At 43.3% G+C, this 24,420-nt stretch overlaps 1 protein-coding gene across 4 annotated transcripts in view; it reads left to right on the top strand.

The window, feature by feature from the left end:
• PDHX (pyruvate dehydrogenase complex component X) overlaps positions 1 to 24,420 on the top strand; it is an 80,501-nt gene that overhangs the window by 3,471 nt on the left and 52,610 nt on the right. For all 4 annotated transcript variants that reach the window (XM_054971169.1, XM_054971168.1, XM_054971171.1 and 1 more), the window contains exons 2-3: positions 11,289 to 11,372; positions 19,684 to 19,784. In XM_054971169.1, coding sequence (XP_054827144.1) covers positions 11,289 to 11,372; positions 19,684 to 19,784 — 185 coding nt within the window. The remainder of the gene's footprint in view (positions 1 to 11,288; positions 11,373 to 19,683; positions 19,785 to 24,420) is intronic.

The raw sequence follows: 24,420 nt of genomic DNA, 5'->3' as shown, positions 1-24,420 counted from the left end.
GTATGTGTGTGTTGGCTGTCTATGAACCTGCCTTAATAAGAGGAAAACTTTTTACAGCTGAGTAAATCCTGCTGCTCCTCTCAGCACTTGTACGAAAAGTCTCAAGGCATGGAGTTCTTGCTGTTTGTGTATGCACAGTAGTAGTAGCAAGTCTTTCCAAAAACGGGAAATGGCTGCTCTGAAGGGACTTGCTGCCCAATATTGGGGTTTTATGGTATACTTGCGGGTCCTGACTAATAGGTGGAAGACCACTGGTTTAACTAAAGCCAGATGCAGCCTAATTCTATGCATGTTTGCTTACAAGTTCAGTGAGCATTCTCCAGTGAATCAGCATTGTATTGTAGGCCTAACTGATTCATGGTGGTAGAAAGTGCTATCAAGTTGTAGCTGAATTATGGTGACCCCTACTGGAGTTTTAAAGGCAAGAGGTGGCTTGCAGTTGTCTGCTTCTGTATAACGACCTTGTTCTTCCTTGGTGGTCTCTCATCCAATTGTTAACCAGAGCTGACTAGGACTGCCAGGTCCCTCAGTGGGGGCGGAGGATCCCCTGCTCGCAGTGACGTAGCGTGCCTTAGTGCTGCCCAGGGCAGGAGGTGGCACATTCACCCACATACGCGTACACGAAGTGCACACGCACTCCGAGCCCTGTGCGATCACGTCACTTCTGTAATGTCATAGCGCAAGGACACGCCCCCGCCCGCCCAAGAGCACTCTGTGGTTCGGGTGGCTTGCCTCTCCACCCCTTACCTCTTCACTGCAGCTACAGGCAGCTACAGCGAAGAGGTAAGGGACGGGGAGGCAAGCATGGCCCGAACCACGGGAGTGCTGGGGGGGGGGAGCTGGGAGGTGGGCTACCTGCTGCACCGCCTGCCATGCTTCCAGGGCGCCTGGCTCACTGGGCGCCAAGCTGGTGGCGGCGGCGGGATGGGCAACTGCAGTGAAGGAGTGGGGAGGTGGGCTGCAGGGGTGCACCCCCGCCCATCCCAGAGTGCTCCCACGGTTCAGGCTGCTCGCCTCACTGCCCCTTAGGTCTTTGCCACAGCTGCCTGCGCTGTTGCTGGGTGCTGAGCTGATGGCTGCGGTGCGGGCGGCTGTAGTAAAGAGATAAGGGGTGGGGGATGTGAGCGGCTCGAACCGCGGGAGCGGGAAGGGTCAGGAGACGAGTGGGGAGGCAGGCTGCCTGCTGCGTCGCCGGGGCACCCAGCTCGCTGGGCGCCATGTTGGCAGCAACAACGAAGGGGCGGGGATGCAAGCGGGGACTCTCCTGGGCGGTGTCCGGGGTCTGGGTCCCAGCCCCCAGACTTGGTAGGAGGGAACAGCAGGTCAGCCGGGCTGACGGGCAAACAGAGGGAGCAGCCAGCAGACAGCAGGTCAACCGGTCTGACTGGCAGGCAGAGGGGGCAGCCGGGGGACAGCAGGTCAACCCCTCCCACGGGCAAATGGAGCCAGAACCTGCCGGTGCCAGGGGCAAGGGGCAAAAGCCCAGGGCCTCAGGAGGCAGGGGGAGACAGAGAGAGGCCAGCGAGTCCCACTCCCCTAGGGAGGGAAAGGGGACTAAGCAAGGCGGAAGGGGGCAAGGGCAGAGGGATTGGGAGCCCAGCAGTCACCCACCCAAAGACCTTACCTGAGGAGGAGAAGCAGCAGCAGCCCCAACAACCCAAAGCCACGCCCCAGCTAGAAAATGGTAGCCTGGCCCAGGAGTTGCCAAAAGCCAAGCCACTCCAGGTGGGGCTATTGGAGGCACTCTGCAGGAAGCCCTGGGCAACCAGCCAAGGAGCCGCAGCTGGACCCACCTTCAGCCATCAGCTCAGCCAGGGAGGCCGGGCTGCTAGCCAGGGGACTGCAGCTGGACAGGCCTTCAGCAATCAGCCAAGGCAGGGAGGCTGGGCAGCCAGGGAACAAGGCACAGCTGGTGCTGGTCAGTGGGGCCAGATCAGCTACCCCAGCTGCAACTGCTTGGTGCAGCCCAAGACCAGGCTGGAAGAGGGGTGGGGCAGTAGAAGGAAGCCCTATAAAAGCTGGCTGGGAAGAGCCCTGTGGTGGTGGGTGTGAGTAAGGAGTGATGATGTGGAGTGAGAGCGGTGCGATGCAAGTGTGGAGGTTTGGAGGAGAGCTCTGGGAGGAAGAAGTGAAAGAGGACGCAGAGGGTAAGCAGGCCAGGTTGAGCAGGCCAGCGAGTGGACTGAGAGGGAGTCTGGGTGAGGTATACCGCCCCTCCTTCCACAGAGCAGGGTCCTGCAGAATCCCTGGCCCCCCTATGATGTCAGGAGCAGACCGCCCAGTGCCATGCCCAGCGGCAGTGGCGGCAAGCCCTGACAGGTGGGCTGTGGATGTGGGGCCCCCTCAAAGTTTTGTGCCCGGGGCAGCTGCCCCCCTGGCCCTCTGCACACTATGCCTCTGCCTGCTCGTACCCTCCACCCCTCGCCACCACTGACCTGCATGGTGGGGGGGAGGGGAACAGGCCTCTCGATGTGTTCCCAGTGTGATGATGTCACTTCTGGGAGTGACATCATTGCGGTGCACTGGGAGAGTCCGTGCGAGGCCATGTGCAGGGCCCCCACCACTGCGGGGAGGGTAAGGGGACCTGGGCTGACCTTGCTTAGTTTCTGAGATATGATGAGATTGGGCTAGTCTGGGCCATCCAGGTCAGGGATGTGCCACTAGGTTACAACTGGTCTGTGGTCACTTGCCATGACCTTTACTTTGTGATTTCAAATGAATTTAATTGAAGTATATGACATTTAAAATAGAGTAACAATGGTATCAACCTTAACTTCAAAAATTTGGAGAAAACTATGTTCTGTAGCATTTAAGGAAGAATATTCTGCCCCCTTTTTTGTAGCTTTTAGTTGACATTGACAGATTTTAATGTTTTTGATGCAGTGATCTGAGTGACAAAACATTTCTGCTCAGGAATAGTGTAGGCAAAATTTTCAGGTAGACTTGAGATTATTAAATATGCAAAGGAGCTAAAACTTGAATATCTGGCCCTGGTTAAATTCACTTGGAGAACCTAAAGAGTCTGACCCTGAGCAATGCTCACATGGCAGAATCACTAGGGAATAACTTTAGAGCTATAGGTGAGATATTTAGAGGAACTGACATAGAATGAAAGAATTATACTCTGCTCTAGAAGCAGTTATTGCTTCCCATGCTGAATGAAGATTTGTCATAGAACTGAGCTGGCAATCTCACTGAAATGCAGTTGTTACAATCATTATGAAAAGTGATCATCCCCTTATCAGTCTGAGTGGAGCATATCTTTTGCACAACTAGTAACTATAACTTTAGAACAGGTGTCTGTCACAATCATCAGTATATCTAATTCTTAAATCTGTGGATACTTAAATCCAGACATTGGAGCCATTGACAAGACAGAGCTTTCAACAAGCCTGGGAAATGCCAACCCCCCCTTCCCCGAGATCTAAAAAAAAATACACTGGGTGGTTAACCCCCCAATAATAGAAGCAACACCAGTAACTTTAAGAAACAAATGCCTTCTATGGCCATTGCTGGGCAACTATAACAGTGTTGCCAAGTGAAGCTTTGGTTTCTGTCAGTAAAAGGCAGAGCCCTTTCCAGGGCTGTTTTGGCCTTTGAGGGAGGAGGACTCATTGGGGCCAGGCCGAGCAGCAACCATGACTTGCATGTCTCATCCAGGCCCAGCTGCTTGCTACTGTTCAACAGCAGCCGCAGCACAGAAGTCAATGTAGTGTAGTAGTTATAGCATCAGAATGGGCTTCGGGAGACCTCTGCAGTGGGAGCTGCAGACCTTAGGTCAGTTGTATATACTCAACCTAATCTACTTCACAGTTGTTAGAATAAAATGGAGGAGAGAAGAATGATATAAGTTGCTTTTGGTCCCCATGTGGAGAAATTTGGGTATAAATGAAATAAATAATAAATATAGCTGGAGATGAGGGGCAGATGAAAGGAGGTTGGTGGGTAGGTGGGTGTCCAGGAGGTAAGGATACGGAATGTTGAAGATATGGGGGTTGACAGGAGGAGGCAAAAAGTAAATGATGTGGGGAGGAGGATACAGGAGAAAATAAGTTACCATATACAAGTCCTTGTGGGTTCCCACTATGCAACTGGCCTAGCCTATTTGCCAGTACTGCAAGTCAGCCAGACTTTTCCCAAGAAGAAGCTTCTAGGGGTAGGGAAGGAGGGAAAACTGAAGCGGTGGGGAAGATAAAACTATCTTGGCTGGTGGGTGGGAAGGAGAGAAGGAGGCAGGAAAAGGAGAGAGACTAAGGGGCTTTTAGGGAAGAGAAAAAGAAAATAGTGGGAAAGGGGGAAATGAGATGCCCCCCCACCACAAGTCCTTGCAGGTCCCCCACTTGTCTTCTCTAATTTTAAGATGCAGATGACAGAAGCAGATTATAGAGTATAGATTAGAGTAAGTGGATATAGGAATTGAAATAGTGCTTTCTGACACTTTTGTATGAACCAATACAGTTTGCTAAGCTGCTGCTTATAGATACGCAGATACAAGGGTAATTGAACACGTGCAAAAGATTAAAATGAATAGGTAACTTTCAGCACCATCCTAAAAAGAGTTACTCTACAAAGCCCATTGACCTCAATAAGCATAGAAGAATGTAACTCTACATATGATGACACTGTAATCAGCCCTTTATTATATGAATGGATGTTGTAGTAATGTACATTTCTGAAAATATTTTATTTTCTTATTAGCAAAAAAATTTAGCTTATAATATATTTTTGTTGATGTTCAATAAATGCAGGTATGATGTTCCCTCATCCTTAAACGACAGAAATGGCACCTGAGGCATTTTTAAAATTTCCAAAAATAACCAAGTAGTTTATTTATATTAGAGAGTAAAGGTCAGGTGAAATCAGGGATTGAAAATGTATGAGGTAATTCAACATATGTATGAGGTTATTTAACATATTATTCAACACATTATTCAACATATATATGTATATCACTGAAGTATAATCAGAACATGCACAGTTTTCAGTTCTTTTGCTCTCCACAGATAGCGCGGCGCGACTCGGGGGAGTGTGCCCCCCCCAACCCAAGTAAGTGGGCGTGGGGGGTGGAAGGGTGGGAGCAGGGGATCCCCTGCCTCTGGCGGGGGAATGCTAACCCTATTCCCATGTTCTCTAGAGTTTCACACGTAACTTGAAGTTAAGAAAAATTAAGAACAGTTAATATGGAAATAGATTAATTAAAAAGTAGAGACCTTAAAATATTGAGTATAAAATATGAAATAGATGACTGATTAAAGATTATTGATATGAAATTTTAGATATAAGTAATTAAGGAGAGGGAGAGGTGGAACATTCCATAAGTTAGCTGTGTTAAGATTCTATGCACTTTCTTTTGCTATTTGTATTTTTCCTTTCAGATAAAATTCTAAATTTTTTTAAAAAATGAAATAAAAGCAAGGAAAGGGCTAAATGGTTGCTTTCCCTTCCTGGGGGGCGGGGGGCGGGAAGGGGCGGTATGTGCACACTCATTTTTTTTCAAAGCTAGAAATGAGCAAAACAAAGAGGCAGGGAAGCTGCCAGGAGAAAATGAAGCAGCAGCATTTTAACCCTTTCCTGGCTTGGTTTAAAAAAAATAAGAGTGGCGCAAGCATGGAAAGTACATGTTTTTCTCTAGAACTCACTATGAATTGCTTCTTCAGTGGGCATGGGACAGCCCGGGGGGGGTGAGATGTGTTCCAACATTGCAACGTTACGACGCATGCAAAAAAGTCTTTTTAAAAAATGATGTCAGATCCAGTCCCCACAAAATGCAGCTCCAAACAGACACATCTGCTTTCAAGTTGAGATGTGTCTGTTTCAGCCATTTCAGCACCATTCAGCACTGTTCACTGTGAATGCTTAGCATCGCCAGCTAAAGCGTGCTGTGTGGAATGGGACTCTGGTAGACATTATTTTCCTTTTCCACTGTCAGTGATGGCAAATGGAATGTATTCTCCTCCATCCCCCCATCCCCCGATAGCAACTAATGTTCTTATGCCCATAACAGGGATGGCAAACTGGGGCACACCTTGCCTCCTCCCTCTCCTATAGCTGTCAAAAATCTTGTACCAGAATAGAGTTAAGACTTAATGGTAATGAAATCCATCAACCTCATGAAGAAACTGGCACAAATACAAACAGACATCATGTTCCTTTCTAAATGCAAAAAACTGGACATTCTACCCAAAGGACTGTGTGTGAAGAACCCATTGAAATCCACTTACCATACAGACTACAGTGAGAAACTATGTAACACCTTATCCAGAGAACTCTTAATTCACCTCATTGGACTGATGTACAGCAAGCAACAATGGATCAAACAAGAGATCTCTGAACTAGACTCTTCCATTAAAAACAACCCCTCTGCACAGACCAGGAACTGGCAGATGTTTACCAAAACCAGAGGAAGTATTTATTGCACACTATTTACTGAACTACAGAAAAAAAAGGAGAAGAAATTCTCAAAAATCCTGCATGCAACAGAGAACAAGAACACTCTGGATCCACCCAGCAACATCATCAATCTATCCAGTCATAAACTGACCCCGGCAGAGGAATCTGTCCTCTCACGTGGTCTATCTTTTTGCCCAGCCAGACCCACACAAACCATACAACTTTGTGGAGACCTGGAGGCCTATTTCAGACGCCTAAGACTGAAAGAATTCTTCAACTACTCTGCTGAACAAAATGAGGAACAAAGCACTGAACAGACACCATCACAGCAACCATCACTCTCCCAACCCAGCAATACACAATCATCGTTACAAAACTCCAGAAAAAAGAATTCCACATGGACACCCCCTGAGGGCCGGAACTCTTCATTGGACTTTTACATTGAATGCTTCCGTCGACGCACCCAGGCTGAAATAATTGACAAACAACAACACCTAAAGCAGAACCTCAGCCATGCAGAAAGAGATGCCATAAACAGCCTCCAAAACAACTCTGGCATCGTAATCAAGGAAGCCGACAAAGGTGGAGCAGTGGTCATCATGGACAAACAGAATTATATACAGGAAGCAGAAAGACAACTCTCCAACACAACATTCTATAAAATACTACCTGCTGATCCTACGGAGCAATATAAAAGAGAACTCAATAAAATATTGAAGACTCTTCCCGTGGACATACAAGAATGCATCCATACGGACACACCCCAGGAACCACGGCCAGGAAAATTCTACCTACTACCCAAAATCCATAAACCGGGTAACACAGGACGCCCCATCGTCTCAGGAAGAGACACTATCACGGTCGGAGTCTCAGGATACATGGACTGTATCCTCAGGCCCTATGCCACCAGCACACCCAGCTATTTACGGGACACCACTGACTTCCTCAGGAAAATACAGTCCATTGACAACCTACCTGATGACACCATCCTAGCAACCATGGATGTGGAGGCTTTATACACCAATATCCCACATGCGGATGGACTGCAAGCCATACGGAATATTATCCTGGACAAAACCACAGCACACCTTGCCACTGAACTTTGTCACTTCGTACTCACTCACAATTACTTCAAATTTGGTGACAACTTATATCTACAGATTAATGGCACAGCCATGGGCACACGCATGGCACCACAATATGCTAACATATTCATGGCGGACTTGGAACAACGCTTCCTCAGCTCCCATCCACTGGAACCACTACTATACTTAAGATTCCTGGATGATATCTTCATCATTTGGACCCATGGGAAGGAAGCTCTTGAGAGATTTCATCAAGACTTCAATAACTTTCACCCTACTATCAACCTAAGCCTGGACCACTCTACACAACAGGTACACTTCCTGGACACCACTGTACAACTACATAATGGACGAATAAATACCACCTTATACCGGAAACCAACAGACCGATACTCATATCTACATGCCTCCAGCTACCACCCTAAACATACCACTCGGTCTATTGTCTACAGCCAAGCCTTACGTTACAACCGTATCTGCTCCAATGCTCTCGACCGAGACTCACACTTAAGAGATTTACAACAAGCATTTTTGGGACTACAGTACCCACCAAATGAAGTGAAGAAACAAATCAACAGGGCCAGACTAGTACCCAGAAACAGCCTGCTCCAGGACAAGCCTAAAGGAACTAACAACAGAACACCACTGGTTGTCACCTATAGTTCCCAGCTCAAACCCATCCAACGTATCATCAGTGAGCTACAACCCATCCTGGAAAATGATACCTCTCTCTCAGAAGCCCTGGGTGGAAGACCTTTCCTTGCCTACAGACAGCCCCCCAACCATAAACGACTTCTCACTCACAACCATGAATCGGCCAGCAGAGTCACCAGCACAGGTACCAGGCCCTGCAACAGACCCAGATGCCAGCTCTGCCCCTATATCTACCCAGGGAATACAATTACAGGACCCAATGGCATCAACTACACTGTCTCTGGCTCTTACAGCTGCTCATCCTCCAATCTGATATATGCCCTCATGTGCCAACAATGTCCTTCTGCTCTGTACATTGGACAAACCAGCCAACCTCTACGCAAAAGAATAAATGGACACAAATCTGACATTAGAAATGGAAACGTCCAGAAACCAGTGGGAGAACACTTCAATCTACCAGGCCATTCCATCAAAGACTTAAAGGTCACTGTAGTTCAACAGAAACCTTTCAAAAACAAAATCCAACGGGAGGCTGCTGAACTGGAATTCATATGCAAATTTGACTCTGTCAAGCTGGGACTGAATAGGGACTATGAATGGTTATCACATTACCACAGGTAACAGATTTCCTTTACAGAGGTGGGGTCTGGGGGAGCTCAGTGGTACCTGGCGTGGGCTTTCGGGAACCACAGATCTCTTTTGTCAGATGCATCTGGCAGGGAGAGCTGTGGTTACCGAAGGCCCATACTGCATTGGAATTGGATGGTCTAGCTGTTTGGCTTCTACAAACTAACAGGGCAAACTCCTTTGAAGCCAACTGATACACACACCAAAAGGAGATGTTTACATATACTAGCAAAGGAATGTTTTGATTGCTCCCTCCCCCTCCCCCCCTAATTGCCTCTTCCCTCTCTTGCTCTTCTGTGTTTGACCAGTCTCTGTATCAGGCATCTGACGAAGAGAACTTGATTCTCGAAAGCTTATGCTAAAATAAAATTGGTTAGTCTTAAAGGTGCTACTGGACTCTTTTTGATTTTGTAAAAGAAAGAATGTGACTTTTGAGACATTTAGAAATATTACATAAATGATCATGTGGTGATATGACAAATATGAATATTTATAACTGTCAAAACAGCATGGGCAAGTTAAGCAATATTAAGTTGCATTGACTTTAACAGAGCCAAAGGTTTGTACTTTACTCTCTCATATTCTTCTGTATGGCTTACACATGCTGAATTTTGGGTGAGAGGTCTTATTTTTTCAGCTCCTAGAGGATAGCTGTTCTAAATAGTAATTACCCATTTCTGGAACGTTCTAGGCTTTTGATCATTCTTAGTGGTTTTGCATGTTTACATAGGCTCAGATTCAAAACTGTCCATCTTGCCCCTAAGTTTTTAGAGCAGAAAGAATGGTGGCTACTCAGTTAAAGATTTTGGATCATACACTGTGGTTGAACTGTAACTCTATTTTAATGGTAATGACAACTTGTTAGTTATTCATGCTTGGTTATCTGGGATTTATTTATTGATTTAAAATAATTATACACTGCTTTTCTGACAAGCACAAAAAGTGGTTTCCAATGGTACCAATAAAATTATAAACATTAAAATCATAGCAACAGATTAAAGTTTATTGACTGCACAGATGCAAAACAGCATAGACCATCAGCGATGTACCTTAAAATATAAATGAAAAATACATTGGAGTTCCTTAGAGTGCCCTACAGCACACAGATGCCAAGTTTCTTGTAGATATGTTTAAGAAGGTGATCTGTTGCACTCGCTGGAAATTATGTACTTTGTTATGCCAGCAAAACTGTCAAGGGCACTTGGATATAATAGATACATGCACTCATCCACAAGGAACTGCATGATCACAGTAGTATTTTTTTAAAAAATCTGAGCACATTATGAAATGTATTTTGGAACATCTCTTGCTTTTTTCCTAAAGTGTAATGATTCATTTTAGTATTTGTCTTCTAATGTTGTAACTCTGAGAAATTGCTTCACCGGCAAGCTGAGCATCCTTTTCCTTGACAAATGGGTATAGTTTAAGAAATATCCTCATTATGAATCTACCACAATATAGCAGCAACACCTGAAGTAAACTCTTAAAACTTCTTAGATTTTTTGTGATTGTTTATTGATAGTACTGGTAGGCTGGATTAAATGGGAAGGTCAGATCAGATGGTGTTCTGTAGTGCTACAGCCAGTGTTCTATTGGGGTTAGAGCGTTGGACTAGGATTTTGGAGACCTAGGTTCAAGTTCTGATTTACCATGGAATCTTGCTGGGTAACACTCTCAGCCTAACCTGCTTCACAAGGTTGTTGTGGTAAAATGGACAAGATGGGAACAATGTAAGCCATTTTGGTCTCCATTGTGGAGAAAAGCAGGGTATAAATGAAGTAAGTAAATAAATAAAATCTCTTAGAGTAGATTTCAGACTTGCTTTTAAAATGACATTATGTCTAATATAACTAGTAGTAATTTGTTATCTATGATGAACAGTTTTGGTATTAATCTTATAGTTTGGTGTTATAGTTCATGTTCTCATGATGGATATAGATAATAGGAAATGTTGGGAAGTGAAACTTTGTAGAGTACGGTTACAAGGAATGGATTTCTTTATGCATCATATGATTGTGTGGTTGTCCACGGCCTTTTATAAAATTAATACTGTGCTTTGGTAGTCTGATTTGGTAGTCTGATAAACGTCAGATGAGTTGTTAAGTAAAATATATATTGTGACCTAAGTAACTGGACTAAAGTGTTATGAATAAAACATATGTGAACATCTTAATTTTCAATTCACTTTACTGTGCCCTTACTGAATCCCATGTGTCAATTTTGTAGTGGCACAAATTGCAAGTTACACTTGAGGTGAATTCATTTCACCCTGCCATCTGGCTACACAAACGAGATAGCCATCTTATTTGCATAAGTGCTTGGAAGCAAATTTCACTGAGTACAGTGGACCTTACCCTAATGCACGTGCACATAGGATCATGGCCTAAAGAGCTCTGTCCTGTGTGTGCTTATATGTAGAAAATGAGTTTTTAATTGAACTTAGTGGGTTTTTTCCCTGAGAAACCATACTTACGTTTTATTGATATAATGAAACAATTTTGTTTTCAAGATTTGTGTTCTTTTATTCTCCAGGTACCCCTGCTGTTAAAATCCTCATGCCTGCACTGTCACCCACCATGGAAGAAGGAAACATAGTGAAATGGCTGAAACAGGAAGGTGAATCTGTGGTACTTAATGCCGTGTGAATGCTGAAAATGTCGTGTTTGTCTCTCTCAACAGAGTCTAGTCCATTCCTGTCCATCAAAAAGGATAATGATAATCACCATGTTATTAGGATTTGTATATGGTTTGATTTAACAGTGAAGACAGTTTTATCTGCATTCTAGAAAAATTGCTAGCAACCTGTTAATTCACTGTGATTGGTAGCAGAGTGGATTTATTTTAAACTAAAATGATTGAAATTGCTGAAAGAAACTGCTGTTAAAATCAGGTTGCCCATTTGTATTCAGATGAAAAGTACATATATTGGTTGATATGGCTTTAAAACATATTGATTCCCCATTTTCTTTCCAACCAGGCATTGTATTTCCAGGGCTCATGTGTTTCTTGATATTCTGGGGAAGCTAGAAGGTAAAGAAGCTTAAGAAATCCCAATCCTTGCTTCTGTCTTATTCGCATTTTCCCATAGTTGCTATGCTTTCTAAGATCTGATGTTAGGGCAAACAAATATTATTTATGAAGCCTGGCTAAGTGTACTTTCACTTTGGCCAGGTGGATTTCCTTTCGCCTTAAGATTGGGATTCATTGGTAGCCTAGCTCTGAGTGTAAGCCTCTTGCTATGGAGAACTGTCAGTAGTCAGAAGGATTGTGGTTGCACTCATTACCTTTCAGGCTCTTTCTGCCTAAGGCTCTGGTTTGGATTTTTGATGACTATATTTGTTCTACAAAAACTGTTCTTGAGGCTGATTGATGCTTCGTGTATATACATGCAATAGACTAGAATGAGGGTAAGCATCTTAAAGTGTTGGAGTATTTCTTTAATGCAGAAGGGAAGGGTTCCATTTTTGAAATCTCGCTGTGTTAGAAAATCTCCTTGCAAATAGAAAACTAGTAAAGCAGTATAAAATATTGCATTCCAGGCTGCTCCCTGCTATGCTAGTTTTCTGTATGACATGCTGTATATGTAGAACCGGTCTCAAAGTAGGCTTGCCAGCCTCCAGGTGATAGCTGGAGATCTCCCGGAATTACAACTGATCTCCAGGTAACAGAGATCAGTTCCCCTGGAGAAAATGGCTGCTTTGGAGGGTGGATTCTATGGAATTGTACCCCACTGAGTCCCCTCCCTCCCCAAACCCCTCCCTCCTCAGGCTCCATCTCCCCCCCCCCCCCCAGATCTCCAGGAATTTCCCAAGCTGGACCTGGCAACCCTATCTCAAAGGCTGAAAGGGGTACTCACTAAGTGTAGGGATGAAGAATAGAATCCAACATGGCTTTTGAGACTTTCTTGGAACTAATTCTTTGGACACTTAAAACATTAGTCTGTAAAGTATTCCAGGCTGTTGCTGTTAATTAATAATTTAATAACACCTATCTTTAGTGCTAATGATTTATTTAAAAATTCTATCAGTTCCCTAATGTACTGCCTAAATTAAGAAAGGCTTATTTTTTACAAAAAATTCCACAATGACTAACTTTCACAAAATGATATTTTGGGTTACTATTCATCATCTACTGCTCTTTTGGATTCTTGTCGCCCATAATAATTGTTCTTTTTATTATATCTGTACTGTGCATCTATTTTTTAAAGGAAACTTTAATTGAAAAAGGAAGAGAGTAATAGTCCAGTGATCTAAACTCCAGATATGTGGAAAACTGTTCATAAAGTTATTTATAAAAGGGGGAGATGCATTTTTTTAGTGGAAAGGATATTGTAATTGCTAATATAATATGGAATTAACCAGTAGCACAGTGGTCTTAGAAGGAAGCAATTCTATCATTGCAATGTCATTGACATACATGGAAGAGAGGTACATGGGGTACTTTTAAAAATTTGTTTACTAAACATGGGTGCTTTTTGCATGCACACATGCCAGGTTTTCTGGGTGTTTGATCCAGAAAGATCGGATCCACCCTGGGCTTCTGAAATTCCGCAGTTGAGGAAGTTGAACAAACGTGATGTCTGTTTATTTTTTCTGCCCTGGAAAATGCCAGTTTCTGCTGTAGGCTTTCTGTTTCGTCAGTTGATTGACTGAGGGCTGGTCAGTTTTATCTGTTGATCAGCTAAGGACAGGTCAATTCCCTCAGTTGATCAGCTGAGGGACTCATCAGTTTCATCAGTTGATTAGCTAAGGACACATCAGTTTCCTCAGTTGATGCTCTGAAGAAACTTGCAAGGTTTGGGTTTGTTTGTTTTTAGTGCAGCTGAGTTGCAACATAGTTGTTTTAAAAAATAAAAGGATTTGTAACTTTTTTAAAAAAAGGATTTACTTCTTACTGCTGAGGTTAGCATGCGTACACAACACGCTTTTTAGTCCATTTTTAAAATTCCTCTGAGCCATATTGCAACTGATAGGCGTAGGAAACTTGCAAGGGTTTTTTGAAATGTACCAACATTGCAACATTGTTGTTTAAAATTTTTTTGCAAAATAAAAACTGGATTGGTTGCTGTTCAATGAAACAGGATGCAAGGGGATAAAAGAGAAAGTGAAAGGCAGGGTCACGGCCAGACCTCATGCTGAAGACAGCATTCTGTACTTCAAAAAAGCCCTGGTTTGACTTAACAGGAAAAGAAAGAATATATGCACAAGGAGAAAAACTACACAAAATCTGGGGGAAATCTACTCTGTAGTTGATACAACCTGTCACCATGCAGAATGCAAAAAAGTCTGGGAAGCAGTTTGAGACTGAATCAGGGTATTTTGACCAAGTATGCAGAACTGTGGAGAGAAATTGATGCAGTATGGGGCCAGAACTGATGAACAAAGCCCAGTGCAGAAAATACCCTGAATTGAAAGAAACACGTAAATCAAATCATGTGTAATTTATAGCATAGGCTAATGTTCCATAAAATTTTCCAATTCTAATTTTTCTGGAAAACCCGTATCACTGCTGAATGCTCCTCTTAGGCAGCAGGGGAAGATGGTATGGTTAGTGAGGTCTTTGGGGGATTGCAGTTGGTGTAAATAGTTTATTTCATTGCTGTCACTGGAGTCAGAGCTTTTCATTGAAATTTGAGCCTGAAAAAGAGAACAGATTGCTCCCTGTTAATTATAGACCTGTTATTTTAATCTACACTGTTGTCAGATTCTTACTCCATAAACGTAAACAATCTGAAGCCTCAGACAATATGTTTTTCTGAAAAGCAGTATGCTTCAGTGCTGGCTAAATTGCAGATAATTGTTCTGTTCTCACTAGCGATGGGCCCGATCTGAATTACGATTTCAACCCCCCCCTGATTTTGGCGTTTGCACCATCGTGACTCAGTTAATCGGTTCTGTCCACGGCAACCAATCCAGCAGTCGGGAGTTTGCTTGTTCGGGACTTGATCAGATGGGTCAGTTTCTGTTGGGAATTGCAGACACTCTGGCGCCAGTAATTTATTCCCGGGGCAACAGTGTCAGGGGAATGAGCTGTGTTTGCCCTCCTTCTGTCGCCCTTGAAACACGAATGGAAGCCCAGCTTTCCTTGATTAGCAGGCTTTCTTCCAACCACGGAGCAGCAACCCAGGGGAGGGAGGGGGAAAGGGGGTGTTCTGAAGTCATGGACACAAAGGAAAGGCAAAAGGCAGCGCGGGAGGCTGGGAGGCCGCCTGCGCCGGTCGCCTTTCCCCAGGACAAGGGGCGTGTGGGCAAGCCAACCGCCCCTTGTCCTGGGGAAAGGCAAAAGGCAGCGCGGGAGGCTGGGAGGCCGCCTGCGCCGGTCGCCTTTCCCCAGGACAAGGGGCGTGTGGGCAAGCCAACCGCCCCTTGTCCTGGGGAAAGGCAAAAGGCAGCGCGGGAGGCTGGGAGGCCGCCTGTGCCGTTCACCTTTCCCCAGGACAAGGGACGCACGGGCAAGCTGGCCGCCCCTTGTCTTGCGGGGCAGGTGAACGGCGCGGGCAGCCTCCAAGCCACTCGCGCTTCTGCCAGCTCTGCACCGCACTGGGACAGCTGGCTTGCTGCGTGGGCAGGGGCAACTCAGGAGAGCGCGTGCGCGTGCAAGAGCCTGACTACAGTTGCCCTGGGCGCTGGCCTCCGTGATTCTCGATTCCGGACCGGAAACGAGACTTGATCGGTGACCTGCGTTCGGCAGCAGCCCAGATCCACGAACGGCTTAATCGGAATTTTTTTTTGGATCGTGCCCATGTCTAGTTCTCACCCATGTAATATGGCTGTGTGGCTGTGCAGAAAGACCAATGGCTGCTGCTTTTAAAAATTTAAGGCTATTTTCAAAACTCTGTTGATGGAGAGCGGCTCTAGGAATCACTACTGACCACCAACTTGTCTGCTATTCTTAATAATTCTTTCCTTGACCATTAGTCAAATTTCATATCTTTCTCAAATAGACTCATCATCAACTTCATCCCATGTGCTTGAGGTTTGAAAAGAATGGCATTCTGGGTCTCTTTCCTCCTGCTTTTTTATTAATGAAATAGTGGTGAACTTAATGGCAATAATTCCTTCCCTCTTATTTTTGGACGAAGAAAATGATGTACTCTACAAAGGCACTCCTCGCCCATATGTGAGGATGTTAAAGGAAACTTCAGTTATACAGAATTTGCTAACTATTAAGTATGACAGTGATAGTGATAATTTTTGTCCCCAAACTAGTCATGTATACTCCAAAATTAGCCACGTCTCCAATCTTCTGCTGTGTGATCTCCTTTAACTGGGGTACCAGAGATTGAACCTGGCATCTTCTATATTCAAAGTGTTCCACACAATCGGTGGTTCGAATGTCCCTCAGCCAATTCCAAGAAGAAACAGACGCAGAGTCCTGTGAATGAAGCAAGTCTACTATGTTTATTAAACATGGAGGAGCATCAATACACCGAGAGTAGAAGGTTCCCTCATGTCCAATGCTCATCGAAGCTACAACAGCTGTGCAAGACATTTTGTACTCTTTGGTTCATTACAATGTTGGGGGTCCCATTAGCTGAAACATAATTGTGGCCCCCATTGATTTACGCAGGTGACCACCTCCAATGATCTAGTGGTCCCTTACTGGAAGAATAATTCTGGTCAGCAACACAATTACAATATTTCCCAATTAGCGTTGCTTATCGTCTTAGTGCATTGTTTTATCTTTTCGAGGAACATCTCTCTCACACTTTCCTATTCATAGGATTCACATTATTTCCTGCCCTCTTGACAATGTAACATTTGCCAAGGGCGTCTAAATGTCGCTCCAGCAACCTTGTACTTTACAGGCAGAGATTTTTCCTTTTGGGTACAGTGGGAGAGGAGCAATCTCCCCTCCTTCGGAATGTGTTAGAAGCTACCTTTGGTACCCTGCATCTGTTGCTTGGGGCTCCTCATAGCCTTGGAAAGTTCTGCTAATTTAATCTAATTTAATAATTTAATTTAATAAATAACAATCTAAGTTGAAGCAAGCTTATTTCTTTTGCTGAGAGGTTTACACTTTTCTCTCTCTCTGTTCTTTCTGTCATCACCTCCCCTCTCCTGTCTGTCCGTTATCCAGACCAAAGTTCAGTGCATATTTCCTTGCTCTTGGAAAGTAACTTTTATGGCTGCAGCTGGTCTCTCTCTCCCCCCTATATTCTTGTTCTACAGCTACATCTGGCATAATTAGTTCAGAAAGAGTTTTCTCTTATCAGCCTATAAGCGTGGCATAGTGCCTAGCAATTACAGGTGCATCTTACTAGCAGCTACAAACTACAAACAGCAGGCCCTTCACAATGATTGGTCTCAGCATTCACAGCAATCAGCATACAGTCGTGTCTTCTGCTTGACTGTTTTGCTCCAGTGTTCGTCCTTTGCATGGTACAGTAAAAATACTATAATGGCACCTGAGGTTAGAGTAAAGTTGCATAGATATAGAAAAGGCACATAAAATATTCTAGTCCATTAAGTTCACTTCCATCAAAAGCATGAGTTCTACTTCTCTGCATTTGGCTCTGACCGTAGATGGCCTTTCCATGAATGCATAAGGATGGGATGGTGAGTAAAGGGCATTCCTAGCACGTTATGCTTTCGTGTCATAACTGCAATGTGTGAATGTGTACAGACTGCTACTGTTTACTGCCAATTGGCTGAGCTATCACCAAGGGGGGGGGCAAAAACCCATCTAGGCTGTGAATTGTTGAGTGATCATAATCTATGTAGATTATTCAGCACAGTGTGTCAAACTATGATCTGGGAGAACCAGAGTCGAATCCTCACTCTGCCATGGAAACTGGGTGACCTTGGAACAGTCACTCTCTCTCAGCTACCTCACAGGGTGGATGTGAAAATAAAATGCAGGAGAGGAGAACTGAGTTTTAGCTGATTTGTCACCCCATTGGGAAGGAGAGTAGAGAAGAAATAAAATAAAAAATAAAATAAAATATATTGTTTACTCTATAGCCGCTTGAAACCTCCTCTTTGGTTAAAAAACAAAAAATATGGTTTTCAGAGCCAAGTCTTCAAGTGACTCATACCATTTTAAAAGGGATGTGGGCAAATACTTCACCTGTGATTATGCTGAAGTCAGTCATTCTTAGATAATTGCAAGTTAAAATTTCAGCTATTTTGGATTTAGGAGAAACTGCGACTAGAGCAGTTTTATGTATGTGGTTATATTAACCCATTAATTTAGAACTAGTTTTATGTCTTCAGTGTAGGTTATTGCTGCTACTGTGAGTTTAAATTCATTTCTAAAAGCATTTAATACAATTTTCTGTAACATGTATGGTTCAAGCTAATCTCTTGCTAATATAGAAAAGTAATACAGAATGGTTTGTGTGTGCTTATTTTTAGATCTTTTTTTGATTTCTGATTTTAACTTCACCCTACATCTACTCTCCTATATCAGTCTTTAAAAAAAAAAAGCTGAAAAGTGTGTTCTTTTTTCTTTTAAGTTGGGATCAATCTTACTAATGTAATGAAATGCTTTGGAGAGCCTGGTCAAAAAGAGGGTTACAGATCTAATGAATACAACAAAATGGAGCTACCTTTGAATTTATTTTTGGATCTGACAAATTTTAAATACATAGTATAGTTTTCAACTCTATTATAAAGTTGCTTTAAATATTCAGTTTAAGGGCTTGGAGTACCTCTAAATTAGAGGGAACTGATATCTTGTCTATCTATATTTCAAAAAGAAAGGTTACCACAGAGCGGTGATGTATCTATTGTACAGAGTTTTAACAGCCTGAATAACAGGCTTCTATTATGATCCAAGAAGCTATTATCCTAGAATTCAGGCAAAGTCTCTGAAATAGAAAATAAATGTGTTATCTGTCCAGTTCCTTGGGCTTCAATAACGTAACTCACCTTTATTCTTATACGTGCTTATTGGACAGACAAATAGCCTTCAAGTGCAATGTTTGCAAAGACTAAAAATTAATTTGAAAGGAGTTTGCATATGACAGCTGTTTCCTTGTTACTAAAGGCAATCAAGTTACATACATCACACTATCGCAGTTTTGTCTGTTTTTGCATAAGCATAATATAGGAAGCAAAGACAAAGCTGCGTTTGTCATTTCAGTGACATGGTTATTGCAAATTGCCACTGTAATTCCTCAGTGTTTAAGCATTTTATAAAGAAATCAAAAACAAATCCAATTTAGGGCTTAGATAAGTCACTTTGTTTCCTTCCTTTAGGCAAGACTGTTAAAAGCTTTTTTCATATTTTAACAAAAAGTGCTCTATAAGCAAGCGCTCTGTAAAGAAAAGGTGTGTATTAAATTGTTTTGGCCCCAGAACCTTTCAGGATTTTTCAACTATAATTCTGTTTTAATGGTAGCCATGCAGCTAGTCTTCGCTTGACAAAAGTGTTTGAGTTCGTAGGTCTGTTATCTCAAGGCAGCAGATGAGAATATGGTATATTTAAAACGGGAGAAAATGCTTGTTGTTACAATAATTCTGCTTTAGAGAGCTGCACTGTGTATATTAAAGTCATGTTATACTGTATACAGGTTTTCATTTCAAAAAGGATGCACGTTTATGTTTCAATTGAAGAAATACTCAAAGGAAATGAGTTTACCAACTTGTCTCAAATTTGTTCTCATTTGCAGGGGAGTGTTGGTGAAAGAGAGATGCTTATCTATGAACAGATTTTAAAATTAAAATACCATTTATTAGAAAACTCTTTTTAGATGCTCCAACAGCTTGTCACAGGCAGCTTTCTTATTCCTGGATCAGGGTGCCTTAGATTCTGCATAGTAATGGGCCATTTGTGGGCATTTCTTTCACCCTTTTCTGCTGTTCGCTGATTCTTTGCTGTTTTCAGATGTCACTTGCTTATACAGGTCCAGTGTTTTTCAGTCTAAGATTAATATATATGTAAAAAGCTCAATATTCTTTTTATATATCCTTTCATTTTATAGGAGAAACTGTGAATGTTGGAGATGCGTTGTGTGAAATTGAAACAGACAAAGCAGTGGTTACCATGGAGTCAAGTGATGATGGCATTTTGGCTAAAATAATGGTAAAAACAACTGTCTTGATATGAATTATGATGATAGCTCACCAATCAATAGACCCTGCTATATCTCCTTTTGCATGTTTTTAAAAAATATGTATAGGCACATGTAAATTGTCCTATGCTATATGTAAATCTTGCTGCTGATAATGAATTTTTAACTCTGAGGACTGTGATTTTCCCTCTGAATTCATTACGATTTCTCAACAAAAGACATTCCTTTTAAATGATGGGCATACTTACTCAAAATGTGGTAAATTCATAGGAAATTAACAGAGTTTTTAAAAAATGAGCAGCCATTTGGCAGTACTAAAAAAGGATAACAAATTGTGAAAAAGGAATTGCAAGTAGCTACATTAATTAAGCCATTCATGTGTGTACATCTGTAGACCCACAAGAAGCAGTCTGACGCATATGCTGGTTAATGTAAACTGGGAGAACTTTATCTAGAATCATTCAGGAAGGTGATTGTGTTGATGAGGATGAGAATTGTTTTACTCAGTGCAGTTAATCTGTTGAAATTGTTGGGAAAGACAGTTATCAGTTAGTGAATGATGAAGCTACAGGGAGGAGTGGTATGATTATGATGTACTGGTTAGAGTATCCAATGACTGAGGAGACTTGGGTTCAAATCTCTACTGAATTGTAAAGCCCCAAGGGATACATTGGGCCAGTTATTCTGTGTCAGCCTGGTCTACCTCACAGAGTTGTGACAATACAGTTGGTGGAGAAGAGAACCGTATCTGCTGTAGAACTGCTTGAAGGAAGGGTTATGTGAAAATGCAATAGATTATAATACCAGAGGAGGATAATATAGCTGAGAGAGACGACTATCTATGGAAAAGAGTACCATGAGGACAAATGCTTTAGTAAGGCGTTAGTAACACATTTTAGATTGAAAACAAATATTCTGGAATAGTCTTCCACTAAAACCCAGATCTGCTGGGTTCAAGATAATTGTATTAGAGTTTTTTAAAATTCTGAGGTGCCAGGCAGACCAGTGGCATCAGCATCTGATTGACTTGATGATCTGGGTGTGTATGCCATTCTGTTCAGATGTTTAGAGGAAGAAGTAGGTATCAGGGGATGTGTCTTGGACTGATTTAAATCTTTCCTCATGGGACGGACTCAAAGGGTTGCTATTGGAGACCAGCTAACCTCAGATTATCTTGTGGGGTTCCACAAGACTCAGTCTTATCCCCCATGTTATTCAACCTCTATGTAAAGCCTTTAGGAGAACTCATTCATAGCTATGGAATTGGATGCCATCAATATGCAGATGATACCCAGCTCTGTATCTCATTATCCAAATCCCCTGGTGATGCAGTGGAAGTACTAAGTATCTGCATGATAGCTGTTGTCAATTGGCTGAAAGCGAACAAAACTGAACCCAGACAAGATGGAAGTGATGCTGGTTGGAAAAGCAGAGATCTTGGAGGATACTGTGCTTCAGACCTTTGATGGGGTTCAGTTGACCCTTGCTGATTCAGTTAAGAGCCTAGGGGTTATACCAGATCTAGCACTGCTGCTTGAGAAGCAAGTAAATGCAGCTGCAAAAAAAGGCATTCTCTCAGCTTAGACTATAATAATATAATAACAACATTCGATTTATATACCGCCCTTCAGGACAACTTAATGCCCACTCAGAGCGGTTTACAAAGTATGCTACTAGTCTGGAAGATGGCACCCTACCTTGTCACGGCCACTGGCCACCTGCATTTGTGGCGTAGTAACATCGGGTCTCTTCTCAAAGTTGACTTGGAGATTTCAGTTGGTACAGAACATTGCAGCTCATTTACTCTCAGATGGATCATGCATATCACTTCCATTCTGCAGTCACTCCATTAGTTTCCCATCAGTTACTGGACTCAATGCAAGATCATGACTAGGGGTGTGCAATTCGAGCTTCCAGTTAGGGATAAATACCTGAACCGAACCAGTTTTGTAAAGATTTGGGATTTCCAAATCGGGCCTAGCATCATGGGCCCAATTCGAGAATCCCGAATCAAAGCTTTCTGAAGCGATTTGGATTGCTTCGGAAAGCTTTGGCCACGTTTAAACTGCCACACCCTTGCTCTAGCTGACTGTGGGTGGGTTAAACTTTAAAGCCCCCTCTGCACCACTTGTGAGCGGCACGGAGGGCACTTAAAGTTTGCCTGTTGATCCAGCTGACTGGTGGGCTCCGCCAGTCAGCTGAAGCAAGGGGGTGGGGTAGCCTGGGGGTAGACACCCTGCTGCTGGGCCGGGGCTGCCCGGGTGAGTGGGTGCCTTCGACTCTGCGCTGTGCTTCTGCTCCTGTGTACCAGGCAGGACCCAGCAGGGCCACCTCCAAAGTCCTTTGTGGCGTAGAGCTGCGAGCGCTGTGCTCCTCCCTGGCTGGTCCGTCTGGGGAGCAAGGGGGTGGGGGTTTAAATTTTAAAGCACCCTCCACGCTCCTTGTGAGTGGTGTGGTGGGTGCTTTAAGTTTGCTCGTAGCTCCAGCTGACTGGCGGAGTCTGCCAGTCAGCTGGAGCAAGGGGGGGTGGGGAGCTGAGCTGGGACAAAGCTTCCACCGGCTTTTTCACTTTGGTGTGCTCCGAATCTTTATGGAGCATACCAAAGTGGTTTAAATACTCGAATCCCAAAGCGGCTTGCCACTTTGAGTTTCGGGTTATTCCAGATTGTTTTCCCACTTCGGGTAAACCTGAAGCGGAAAACCCAAAGGAGGAATCCCCTGCACACCCCTAACATGATTATCACGTTCAAAGCCCTTTACGGCCTTGGTCTCGAATATCTGTGCACTACCTCTCCCCCTATGTTTTTCCACAGCAGCTTCACTCATCTGGACAGAGCCTTCTGCAGACACTGCTTTGCAATCGGGCAATTTCTTTGTAACATCCCCCACCTTATGGAATGGCCTGCCTGAGGTAGACAGGAAAGCTCCCAACCTCCTGGCTTTTCGTAAACTGCAAAACTGAATTATTCAGAAGGACTTTCTACCCAGATTACAGGACTGCATCATAAGAAATAGCTCAGTGAGATGCCTTGGTAGGGATGGGGACTAAATGCTATGCTGTTGGGTATTGTCTGCTGAGGTGAATATGCGCCTAGTAGGGAGTTTCCTCACTGCTAAACATGCCATGCCATGGAAATTAGTATGCATTGTTTCAGATAGATTTCATCTCTGTGCTTGGCTTTATGCTTGTTTTAATTTTTTCTGCTACTACTCCTATTGTATCAGTTTCCTGGAATGTCATAATTATTGTTCATTATTGTACTTTGCTCAGTGAATGTCCTAGCTGTCAGTTATACTGTACTTTCACTTGCACTGTGTAATCTGCCTTTGATCTCACTGAGAAAGGTAGACTAATAACAATAATAATATGCTTTTTTATACATTATAGAATCAGGGTTGGAAAGGACTTCTAGGTCATCTAGTCCAACCCCATGCACCATGCAGGAAATTCAGTTACCTTCCCCCCCCACACACACACCCAGTGACCTTTACCGCATGCCCAGAAGATGGGAAAACACCATCAGGATCCCTAGCCAAACTGGCCTCGACAAAATTGCTACCTGACCCCAAGGTTGCGATTGGCTTTATCCTGGGCATGTGAGAAAGGGCCGCGAGAACTAAGCACTGATGTAACTCTTCCTGCCCTTCCCCTCACAATCTGCCTAGGTTCACAGAATAAGCATTGCTGTCAGATAGCCATCTAGCCTCTGCGAGGAAGCCTGTTCCATCAAGGGACTGCTCTGTCAGAAAGTTCTTCCTTATGTTTAGCTGAAAACTCTTTTGATTTAATTTCAACCCGTTGGTTCTGGTCCGGTTTCTGCTGGGGCAGCAGAAAACAACTCCATACCATTGTCTGTATGACAGCCCTTCATGTACTTTAAGATGGCTATCATATCACCTCTCAATCGTCTACTCTCCAAGCTAAACATACTGAGCTCCTTCAACCTTTCCTCATAGGACTTAGTTTCCAGACCCCTCACCATCTTTGTTGCCCTCCTCTGGACACATTCCATCTTGTCTGTATCCTTCTGAAAATGTGGTGCCCAAAACTGAACATAATACTCTAGGTGAGGTTTGACCAGAGCAGAGTAGAGCGATATCATCACTTTGCCTAATCTGGACACTATGCTTCTGTTGATACAGCCCAAAATCACATTTGCCTTTTCAGCTACCACATCACACTGCTAACTCAAGTTCAGTGTATGGTCTACTAAGACCCCTAGATTCTTTTCGCACATACTACTTCCAAGATAAGTCTCCCCCATCCTATAATTATGCATTTGATTTTTCCTACCTAAATGCAGAACTTTGCATTTATCTCTGTTGAAATTTATTTGTTTTAGCCTAGTTTTTCAGCCTGCCAAGATCATCCTGTATCCTGACTCTGTTTTCTATTATATTTGCTAGCCCTCCCAATTTAGTATCATCTGCAAATTTAATAAGCATTCCCTCTATTCCTTCATCCAAATCATTTATAAAACATTGAACAGAACAGATCCCAGGACCCATCCCTGAGGCACTCCACTTGTCGCTCTTCTCTAAGAGGATAAGGAACTGTTAACAAGCACTCTTTGGGTGCGATCTGTCAACCAATTACAGATCCACTTAACAGTAATAGGATCCAAGCCACATTTTACCAACTTGTCA

Source organism: Eublepharis macularius, chromosome 2 (assembly GCF_028583425.1).
Source record: "Eublepharis macularius isolate TG4126 chromosome 2, MPM_Emac_v1.0, whole genome shotgun sequence".
In the NCBI taxonomy this organism is placed as follows: domain Eukaryota; kingdom Metazoa; phylum Chordata; class Lepidosauria; order Squamata; family Eublepharidae; genus Eublepharis; species Eublepharis macularius.
Note: the sequence above shows the minus strand (reverse complement) of the source record. Positions and strands in the feature narration are given on the sequence as shown.